Here is a 12,121-nt window from a genome sequence, read left to right as displayed (position 1 = left end):
GTGTGATGTAGGAAACAAAATCTGAGTTGAGGGTTAGAATTTAAGGAGCAGCATATAGTCAGTTAAAATGTCTGTGTCCCACATCAGAGTACCTGGGATTGATACTGTTCTATGGCTCTTAACTTCATTTCCCTGCTAATGCAGACTCTGGGAGTCAGCAGTAATAGCTCACTTAATTGTGTTCTTGGTACCCATGTGGGGAGACCCAGTTGTCCCAATGCATCTAGGCTAGGAACCAATGGAGGGAGCTTACTATATTTCTAAATCAATAAAGAAATAGGAAGAGGCTTCTTGACATACTAAAAACTCAAAAACAAGGAACTGTCACACATGATCATTTTAAAAATAAATACTGCATACTTGTTTAAAACATACAAATACTATATGGAAAAGGGTAAAACTGCTTTATTTATTTTAAGGACAGACACAAAGAGCAAAAGAGAAAGAATGAGAGAGAGAGAGATCTACTGATTCACTCCCCAATGAGATACAACAAGTACATACAGGCCAGATGAAGACAGGAGCCTGGAACTTCATCCAGACTCCCACACGGGTAGCTGGACCTAACTATTTGGGCCATCATATGCTGCCTTTCCAGGCACATTAACAAGAAGATGGCTAGGACTTAAACCAGCATTCCAATTTAGGATTTCAATGTCCCAAGCAGCAGCAGAATCACTAAGGCACAATACCCATCCCTAAAACTGCTTTGGAAACTATTTTTCTGATCTATAATTTCTTTCCATGCAATAAACCCTAGTAACAGTTTTTGTACATCTCTGCTAACTGGCTTTGCTCTATCAGCCAAAATGGAACAAACAATGTCTGTAAAGAGACATACAGGGTAGGAACTGGGTAGAGATAAAGGAGAAAGGAAAGAAAAATTTAAGTGTAATCTGGAGATAATGAGATTCATACTAAATCAAAGATGGCCTGCATGCAAGTTCTTCTATGTTGATAGAAAAAAATTCAGGAAATAAGTCAGTAAAGTAAAGGACAGTGTTAGCAAGCTAAAACTAATGAGAAATTCTGGAATAAAGAGGTTCTGGCTGATCTCTTATTTAGGGTACCCATTCTTTCTCACTTACCTAAGACAGTATCAACTAATGTCTGATGTCCTAGCATGATTACGGCTACCTCCAGCTTTCCTCTCAATAGTGTTCCAGTCTGGCTGATGTTATACTATCATATTGTTTATATACTGTATATTTCTAAGACTGAAAAAATGTGTAACAATTTTTAAATGAAGGCAAATATATAAATAATGCACAAACTAAGATTTTAAGATAACCTTGCTGTAAGAATTTTAAAACTAGGAAAAGTTTCAAAGTAAACATACTCTTAGAATTGATCTTAGGGGCTGATGCTGTGGCATAATGGGTAAAGTTGCCATCTGCAATGCCAGAATCCCATATGAGTGTTGGTTTGAGTCCCTGTTGCTCTGCTTCTGATCCAGCTCCCTGCTAGTGCCAAGGAAGGTAGTGGAAGACAGCTCAAAAGCTGTTCCTACCTGGGAAAGCTGGAGGAAGCTCCTGGCCTCAGAACAGACCAGACCAGACCCAGCTTTTGCAGCCACTGCTGGAATGAACCCGAGAAGATCTCTCTTTCTTTCTCTGTATCTCCCTCTTGCTTTCTGTAACTGTGCCTTTCAAATAAATAAATAGATTCCTCTAGGAAAGAAAAGGTTGACCTTAAAAGTATAACTTCTTAAAATAGCCTTAGGACTTCGCTACTAGTCAGAACTGTATAGGAACGATTTAGATGTAAAGTTGTACCAGCAAATTATACTTTCTTTTCATTAAAACAATGACAGCAATGGACATGCCATCTAACCTGTAGCTTTTTTTCTGGATGATGCCATCTGATGTATCTTGCACTTCTTTAGCTGAAAATCCTAGAAGGTGCCTCCTTTGGTTTGCAGGATTCACACTAGGTTTCATCGTCCGGGAATCCTGTTCCAGAAAGCTGAAAATAAAAGTCATGAAGTTAAAATATGTTGTATATATGCATGCTAGATGTTACTCTGAAGCAAACCATAACTGTTTTGTTGGTCCATGCATAACAGCAAAAAGCCCAGCCCGGAAGTAAAACCAAAGTATTGATATGTTCAGATGTCCACTCTGGCATCTTGTACATGTCAAGAAACTGTTTCAGCGCTCTAGCAATCTTTCAAGTATGTTATAAATGAGTATAAAGTAGCAATAAACACAATATACACTTTTTAAAAGTTTTTTTCAATATCTGAAATAAGAAGTCCTTCTGGATGTTGTAAACCGATGTGTCGATAAGGAACTATGTTACAAGAAAGAGGAATTATTCTTTCTCAACAGTCAAATTCATTATCAGTCTCTAAGCTTTTTCTTCCCATATGTAACAATTTCTATTTACTCCTTTCTCCTTATCTTCCCTAATACCTTCCCCTCATCATTCCCCTCATCAACTGATTGGCATTGTTCTTTCTATAAGTAATTCTGACTTCGACTGATTTGACTCAGTAAGTGACCTCTGTCCACATGCACTGTAATGACAACATCCCCTTAACAACAGCTACTTTAGCACCTCTCATCTGCTTTTGGCCAAAGAGCTAGACTCTCATTCAACAGATGTCATGGAGATGATCTTCATTCACACCATTGACATTGCACAGAGTTCAAGTAAACAAGATGAACAAAGGGTTTAGTGATGGACAAAATTTTAGATCCAAATAAGTTATGAGTTGCCATTTCATTATCTACCCAATGGTTCAGAATGCACTTTGAAGAGAAAACAAAGTATGTAAGCCTTTCATTTGCTTGTCATTTTTGTTTGGCCTCCATTTTTTGCAATTTTTTTTTTATTTTTGAAATGAAATTGCTCTTAAACTGAATTACAGATAAATTGCCTGCCCAACAGAACTAAAAAAAAAAAGTTACATTCATTCTTGAACTATGAAATGACCTACAGAAGTTAATTTTAATCATATGAATAACCGAAGATTTATAGTTTCCTCATCTATATTAATAACTGAAAGAACTTCATTTCACTGCAAGAATTTAAAACTGCCCTAATTCAATTGTGACGGAAAAATAACAAAAAAGGAATGTCACAGTCCTTTTAATGACAAATGTACAAAATGATATGACAAAATTATTGTTGATAAGAACCTTTAGAACCTTGGCATGAGTGTTTTCGAGACATTCAAATGTTCCTTTCCCTCAAGTTTAGAAAAATTAAATTTCCAAGACTGCAATAATAGGACTTAGTCACAATAACAGTAATAAGCATTCTTGGACTGTTTTCAGTTCATAATATTAATAAGTCAATCTAACTGAACTTTTTAATAATAAGCTTAAGCCAGGTTCTATTCTGTATTTTTAAATAAACTAATAAATAAAAGAAACTAAGAAGTATCTAGGTCCTTATTTCTATGATCAGAAATATGCTACTCCACAAGAATCACAACAGTAATTATTACGCCAATAAACCCTGTGCATGTGAGGGACTATGAAGCATGGATTAATAAAACACAAATGATTTCAATTTCCGTAAAAGTCTGGGATAAGTATTAAAGAACTGTTACTGTTCACTTACCAAATCCTAAAAACCACCAACTGTTTTAGATTATTTATGAAGCCACTTATTCCTTAAGATGTGATTTTAGATATCCAATCTCATACCAAATGGCTGTACAAAAAGTGAACTTGTCCAAATCTCTTTCTTACACTACAAGTAGGTCAATTTTAAATTTAAGCCATCTCAGCAGGTAACAATCAGGCTGTTTCTCATCCCCAAAAGAAACCATATGCTGCTATTTCCCTGGGGCTCTGAGAACCACAAATGAAAAACTGAAATTATTAGAAACTAAAAGGATTTGAAGATCTCCAATTTTTATTTAACTTAATTTTATAAAAGATTTTCTCGGAAAGGCAGCTTTACAGAGAGAAGGAGATACAGAAACATCATCTGTCCACTGGTCCACTTCCCATGTGGCTGCAATGGTTGGAGCTGAGCTGATCTGAAACCAGGAGCCAGGAGCCAGGAGCCTCGAGCCTCTTCTAGGTCTCCAAAGTGGGTGCAGTATCTCAAGGCCTTGGGTCATCCTCTACTGCTTTTCCAGGGAGCTGGGAAGGAAGTGGAGTGGCCAGGATATGAACTGGTGCCCATGTGGGATCCCAGCGTATGCAAGGTGAGGATTTAGCCACTGAGCCACCATACCATGCACAAGATATTCAATTTTTAATGTGAAATCACAGAAATAGGAAATACAAGATCTGAGTTCAAGAGATGACTCTGAAATGCCCCACTAGACCAGCCAAACTCTCCAATTACTTACATATAAAATATGAAAAAAAAAACTATTCACAAGGTCTGAGAATCGAATGAGATGACAGACAGGAATAGGTTTCATAATGGCCAAAGACGACACAGGCCAGTTAAAGCCACAGCTTCTCTTCCTGTCAGATTTAAGACTTTAAAATGCAGCAACTAGAGTGTCCCTTTAAAAATCTAGATCACATTATTACGTCTGTCTTCTCAAAGTCTTCATACAGCTCTTCACACCTGCCAAGGTAAAAGCCACAGCTCTTTAAAGTGACCAAAGCCCTACTTTAGTTGGTCCTTCCTTCCATTTTATCCCTTTGAAATCATTTCCTACTGTTCTTCTTGCTTACTTTAGTCAAAGCCATCCCAACTTCCTTGTTCTTCCTTGAACATGCAAGGCGCACTTCCTCTCCAGGCCCCTTTTGATGGCCGCTCCCTCCAAGAGTGCTGTGCTCCATATGGCCACTGCTCATCACCTCTAAGCATCAGCTCAAACTTGCGCTTCACAATAATCACTATTTAAAACATATCCCCAACAACTAGCTGCACAGTTACAAAACCACTTGCACTATTGTATCCCTTTGTTCAGAGAATTTACAACTATCATTTTATGCAGTAAGTCTATTGTCTCTTCTCATTGGAATGCAATCTAAGGAGTACAGCAGTCTCCATTTTGATCTAAGTGCCTTGTTCATAAGGGTCATTCTTTTAAAAAGCACACATGCAAATAAATGAATTTTATGCACCATTATGCTTCTCTGGTCAAGAGAAAAAGGGTTATCTTTACTTTAGGGAAACTAAAATAAATAGTGAGCTCACTATTACACAGTTCCAGTACCACAATCAGGATTTTATGTAAATTTTCATTGCAAATGAGGCTAAATAAGGAAAAGACAAGGAGTTCCCAGAGGAATTTTCCAAATTTTAAAAAAGGTTTATTTTCTGTTTATTGAATGGTTCACACAGGACTTGCACAGGCACAGAAGCATGGCAGAACAAAGAACTACATCTTCAGGCAAAGACAGAGAACTGTCTAAATAGGAATTCTTACAGCCAAGGATTAACATACCCTGGGAAGAAACATGTACACTACAGGGACAATTTTCCAGAAGGAGCAAGAAAACAACCTGGGGTGCTTTCTCAAATTCCAGAAAACATTATAAATCAAATGCTACTCCAATAGGTAAAAGCAGTAATTAGTGCCCAGTCTCTATTCAGCTAGGAAGCCAAGCAGCTGTTCAGAGGCCCTAATGAAGTAATACCCAGGATCCTGGCTCACAGCCCTGGCTCAGGTGCCAGCTGAAAGCCAGCGCCAACTTACTGACCATGTGAGTGATTGCTTATGAGGGTTAAGTCCTCTGAGCCAGCCAGCCCTGGTTAATACCCCATGGAGGTGAGTAGGAGTTGTCTCCACTGAACCCTACCCAAATGAAGTTTTTCGAGCAAAGTGATTATTATTACTGGTTTTAAGCCTTCAGGTTTTGGGGTGGTTTTCTACACTGCACTAGTGATACACTAAAGCTGTTAGATGGCTGTTGTCAATGAGCCTATGTTTAATGTAAAATTTGTGCATAAATAACTCCTGTATATCTCGCACTTGATAACCTCTGATCATTCCAACTGGGAAAAAAAACATAGCTGCAACCTTGGGTGTAATCTCTCTTTACACTTATATCAATCCAGTCTACTTATAAAATAAGTGCTTCTTCCTTTCAGAGACAATGCTTAACTTTAGGAGCATGGGCCAAGTCCTAATTGCTCTATCTGTACAGGCCAATTTCTTTCTTTTTCTCAGTGGCTGTGGCAAATAGAGAATAAGTCAAGCACCAGAGGTCGACTGTAGATTGTAGCTCTGCCACATATTAGCTGAATCTTCAGTTTACTCATCAGTAAAAGGAAGGTAAAATGTATCTGCTTTATGGTGCTGAGGAATAAATGAATTAACCCATACAATCACCTCTTATTGGCACCTGCTGTGAATAAAGGGCTGCTGGTAACAGATTAATACAACAAACATAGCTCAGCATTACCAACCAAGCAAAGAATGTATCAGCAACTAGTCATTTAAATTTTTCTACAATTAACTATCTTCATCTTCCTCTCCATCTTCGTTTTTTTCCAATTGCCTCATTTCATTTATGTTTCAATTTTCTCACATGAAGGAAAAAATGAATGCACGTAATGTTATTTTATTGAGCATTTCAGTTAAGGCACTGAAACAGAAAGCCATTTAAGATCCACAAATTATCTGTGCATTCCCTAATTCTAGCTCCTTAGAGGTCACAGCTTGTGACTGTGGATATAATATATTCACGCCAATTCATGTTCAAAACACACATGTCCCCCCAAGTCTACATATACAGCACATACCTATAATTTGTGCTGACATTATTTTTTAATTAAGAACAACCTATAGAATGATTCTTAAAATAAGTTTTAAGTGTTTAGTGAAATGACAGCAATTCAAATCTGGGGAAAAAAAGCATTAATGACAAACTGCCTCAAAGCCTAAGCAACATATAATTGCATATAAACTTTCATATACTTAAAAGTTTCTGTGCTATCCTATTCCACCTTGACATTAGTTCAGACCTTCAATTAATACAGAGTGAAGCTGTCTACTCCCTTCTTGTGTATGTTTTGTAGAGCTTACTAAATAATGAAAATGATGACTGAGAAAAGCTATTACGGAAAACTACCTACCAATCCTGTTTCATGTTGGCTCAAACGTGTGTTCTGAAGGAAACATCAAAGTATTCAGGGTAAACTCTGACTGCAGTTTTCTCATCTGGTCCAGTTTCTCAATGACCTCCCCCCGCCCCCGCCCCACACACAGGGTTAAAAGCAGCAGAAGTTATCAAAATATCTCCCTTTATCTTTGAAAACAATTCTACAGTGATCTACTCAAAGTAAAGAAGTGAGCCAGGGAGGGAGGCAGGTTTCTGATTTCACCTGCCTCTCCCTTCACTGCCAAAGGTAGCCAAGTGATACATAATAAAACCACTGGGTAGCTCCTTCTATACCTCCCTTATATACAGTCCACCTGCAAGCCAAAACTAGAGAAAAGAATCAATGGCATTTTTCATGCCCTCAAAACACAGCTCTGCACTTAATAGACTCAAAGCCATTTTTTAATGCAAGTAAAAACTACCAAAGTGACAAGATAAGTAAGCCAATTATTTTGCACAGACTACTTTTTTTTTCAAACTTGAATAAATTAGATTATCTGGGGGAGAGGACTGTTCTTGGCTCTGCTACCCTTTTGCAATCCCAGATCCAATAACACCTGGTACTTAGTTGTATTGTATTTCTTTGGTTTATATGTCACTTTGATAAATGTGGAAAACACTTTAAGCCAAGAACTGGAATTAGATTTCACGTAAAAATCAGGCTGAATAAACTCATATATACTTGGGCTTTAAGTTCTGACATTTAAGCTCCACAGTTATTTTTAACCTACAGCCAAAAGTGAAATCATACAGCAAAATGTGCTTGACAACGAACAGAAACAAACAAACAAAAAACTGGAATCCGATTTAGGGACAAGCTCATCTCAGGATAAGAAGCTAGAATTCTTCCTGTAATACAACAAAAAGTTCAAACTTCGAGAATGCTGGAATAGAGACATTTTAGTTCTTACCAGGTCTAGACGACTCAAATTCAATGCCATATGCTCTGTGGTCACCTTTTCCTTAAAGCATCATCTCATTAAAAAAAAAAAAAAAAACCACAAAGTGGCTGTCCCTTTCAGTAGCATCATTCACCCTTCTGCATTCAAGTTTGACGTCTAAAACTCAAAACATTCTACAACTAGTGAAGACATAGTCCCTAACTTAGAACAAAGGGGGGAAAAAAAAACCTGTCCATTTCAAACACTCATTAATTTTTTTAGGACCATATTTAAAATCTTCAGAGGATGTTGATTTATTAAGTGTTGAAAAGGAGGATGATTGGAGTGACCTATAGCTTTGAATGCAAAAAGACTGCAATGAAACCTATCACCTGCAGCCTTTTGTGGCTGCACTGCCACAGGGTCATGCTGTGGCTCTTTTGTGCACAACCAGTACGCACAAATTCTCTCAACTATCTAATACAAAATTCAAGGTCATCTCTCTGGAGATTTAAGAAAACTTCTCTAATATACATCATCTTCTAAGCTAATAAGTAAGTGCTTTTTGGCATATTATTTCCAAAGGAACGAACAAAGCAAGAGATATAAAACTATACTGTCACTTTTAATCCTAGACATATTTCAAAATCACCTGAAAAATGTTTTACTTAAAAAACAAATGCCTCGGACTCATCCTACTAGATTCCACTCAGTTCTAAAAAATCATGCGAACTTTGTTGCTAAAGTTAAAATTAATCTACTTTCACATTCTCTTCCCTTAAATTTTCCTCTTTTGTTAATTAAACTCCATCAAGAAGTATTTTTAAAGTGTCTAAAATGCACACTGCTCATTTCTCCCTCTCCATATGCTATGGTTTGAATAGGATGTGGCTATTGTCCCATGTGTTCTGATGTTTTTATTTCAGTGTGGTTCCTTCCAAATAATCTTTTTTCCAGTCGAATTCATCATGTGCTCATGAATTATATGATGGAATCATTTTTCCCAAGAGACTTCTGTGTTTCCTTTTTGTCACTCATGTGTTGGTTACTCAGTGGCGCATTATTTTTTTCAAGGTGTTACCAATTCGTTTTAGATGTTGTTGTCATTGTGGCTGTCCTAACTCATACTGGTTGTTGACCTCGTTTCATGGCCTCTCACGGTAATGCAGAGTGATGGAGTACTAGGGTTTATCATATACAGACGTGGGGGTACAATGGAACATGCATCCCTGCATCCAGATGAAAGATGGATTCCCAATGAAACTATTGGAGATATGTAGAACCAATAATTGCAAAAACTTGGAAGCAACCGAAATGCCCATCAACAGAAGACTGGATAAGAAAGCTATGGTTCATAGCTTTCCATGGACTACTACTCAGCTATTTAAAAAAAAAAAAAAACAATGAAATGCAGCCTTTTGTAGCCAAATGGGCCAACTGGAAACCATTGTGCTGAGGGAAATGAACCAATCCCAAAAGGTTAGATACCACATGTTTGCCTTAATTTAACATGAAATGATGTCAATCCAAAAAACAGTACCTGTAAACTGTAAAAATATTTCAACCCCAAACAACCTGTATCTCATGCAATAAGATATTGTGAAGTGGGCTTGGCAGCGTGGCCTAGTGGCTAAGGTCCTCGCCTTGATCCCATATGGCCGCTGGTTCTAATCCTGGCAGCTCCACTTCCTCTCTGTCTCTCCTCCTCTCAGTATATCTGACTTTGTAATAAAAATAAAATAAATCTTGAAAAAAAAAGATATTGTGAAGTAACCAATGAACCAACAATCAATGTGAGTCAGACTGCTTATGATCTACATCAAAAATTGTAAAAGCTAATAAACTTTTAAAACCCTATGCTACTTGTAAATGGGGCTGGAGAGCAGAGAAATCTTCAATCTCCTTAGAATGTGTAAGGAAGATGTGAAGTATAACCTATCAGGATCATAACAGGTAACTCATAGACAACAGATTCAAATCAGCATTAGAAAATAGTAAAACTACAAAGACATAAAGGGGGAATCAAGAGCGATCCTAACAACCTCTTAACAGGAGGTCATATGCACAGAGCAGGGGGCACCCCAGAGTGGAGCAGGAGGACAGGAGAAGGCTTGTATCCCAACCCTGAAGACTCACGGATTCTCACCAAGGACCATCAGTATGAGCACCAAGGACTACATCCCAACTGCCAAAGAGACCACGGAGAATTGGAGTGCCTTAAGAGGCCGAGAACTCTGAGGTCATCCATTCCCACTTGGATCCATCACATGGGATGGAAGAAGCCCAAATCCTTCCTCGCAGGATCCAAGGTCATAGGAACAACAGCCAGGAACCCTGAATGGTCCGCAGAAACAGAACAGTGAACTTCCTTCAGGACTAGGGATAGGAGCTTTCTCTGGTCCTTACTTAGTTCCAACTTTGGATCCCCACCCTCTCTTGCAATGACCATCAGGATCGCTCCGGAGCCCCCCCACCAACACACACAGACACACACACACACACACACACACACACACACACACACACACACACACACACTAGAACAGACAGGCAGAGAACAACAAGGAAAGTTTAGAACCAGACAGGAAACGGTCAGCATGGACTCACACATACCTTACTAGGTAGGACACAAAGATTAGTTAACAAAGATTAATTACTCCTCACTAAGGTATTGAAGATTTCTCTGCACACCCCTCCTAAAACTGTTCTGCACCTCAATTGTTGCCATATGCTTGTTAGCGTTATAAACCAGTTTAGACTATCCTAAAATCTGCCAAGTTCAGCAAAATTATGCTCAACACTATAAACTGCTAAATACTATAATGTAAATAGACATGAGACAGCTGAATAGTACCCTATAGCCATTTTAAGGTGAATAGCAGCTGGTTCTGTGTATAAACTAAAACTGAAATGTCAATGAAGTAGTCACAGGATGTAGTTAAGAACTTGCATTTTTTTTAACATATTGGTTACTCAATACCATGTCAATTAATTTCATAATGTTGTAAATTGTTGATGTTCTGTTGTGGCTTTAACTTGATCGGGATGATATTCTGCCAGCTCCGCCTTCAGACCCGAAATGGTCTCCCCAAGAAACCACTGAATTTATCTGGACAATAAGATGCTGGACTCTATGCTTGGTATACGCTTGCAATGAAAGAATCTTGACTGAATTTGAAATGTAATACAGCAACAAGGTGGAGGAATCCACCATGGGGGGAGGGTACAGGGAGGGGTTAGGGGTTCCCAGAGCCTATGAAACTGTGTCACATAATGCAATGTAATTAATAAAACATGTGTATCAAAAAAAAAGGATGTGGCTATTGAACTCATATAAATGCTTAAGTTCAAAGTCATGGATTAACAGAACCAAGAGTAGAGGTTCTATTCAATTATCATGTCTAAGAGTTGGGCGTGATTGGGAGGTCCTTAGGTCACTGTGTGTAATGCCCTTGACAGAAGTTCTCACAAGGGGTTACAGAAGCCTGAATCACATCCAGTTACTCTTTCTGCTTCTTAGCCCACAGTGTGTCTTTCCTTTAGCCATGCTCCTCCATTGCCATTCCTTAGCCTCACCATATAGCCAAACCAGTAGAGCCTGCCCCGTTTTAGACTACTGAACATACAGGACAATGAGCTGAAACGGGCCCCTTTTCTTTCTAAGTAGCTTCTCTGAGGAACTTGTTACAGCAAAAAAAAGCTAATATACATCATCTTCTTGGTTTTATGTTAATATCAGTGATATCTGTACAAGTCTGAAAATTACATAAATGATTGGAAGATGTGATTAGGTTGGTAGATCGCTTAAATTTGCCTAACACTAAAATACTTGAGTTACAAAGTTTAAAACAAAAAATGTATATATTAAACAGAAAACAGCATGGAGCAGCAATAAAAAGCATGAACATTATGTCTGGTGATATTTGAGCACTTTTTTAAGTGTTCTAACCTTCTCTAGAGACTAAGCTGCTTCCCTGCAAATACCTCTTCCTCAAACTTTATAAAATTCAAAATTATTAACCATTCATACCATTCCCTATCCAATCTGAACATGTTATAAGGTTTAGTGAATTAAGAGTGATTTAAAGAAATCATGTTTGCAATGCAAAAACTAGTAGTAACGAGAGAAACAGAATGGCTATGACAATTAGGATATTTTATAAAACGTATAGCCAGAAAGAGAAAACTCAACCAATTATCCAAGGCCCACGA

The 12,121-nt window shown here is 38.0% G+C and overlaps 1 protein-coding gene across 1 annotated transcript in view; it reads right to left on the bottom strand.

The window, feature by feature from the left end:
* Positions 1-12,121, bottom strand: part of ATF6 (activating transcription factor 6) — a 148,849-nt gene that overhangs the window by 49,981 nt on the left and 86,747 nt on the right. Inside the window, exon 11 of the mRNA XM_058656206.1 lies at positions 1,834-1,965. Within this exon, the coding sequence (XP_058512189.1) occupies positions 1,834-1,965 (132 nt within the window). The remainder of the gene's footprint in view (positions 1-1,833; positions 1,966-12,121) is intronic.

Source organism: Ochotona princeps, chromosome 2 (assembly GCF_030435755.1).
Source record: "Ochotona princeps isolate mOchPri1 chromosome 2, mOchPri1.hap1, whole genome shotgun sequence".
NCBI lineage: Eukaryota > Metazoa > Chordata > Mammalia > Lagomorpha > Ochotonidae > Ochotona > Ochotona princeps.
This window is presented reverse-complemented; position numbering and strand designations above follow the sequence as displayed.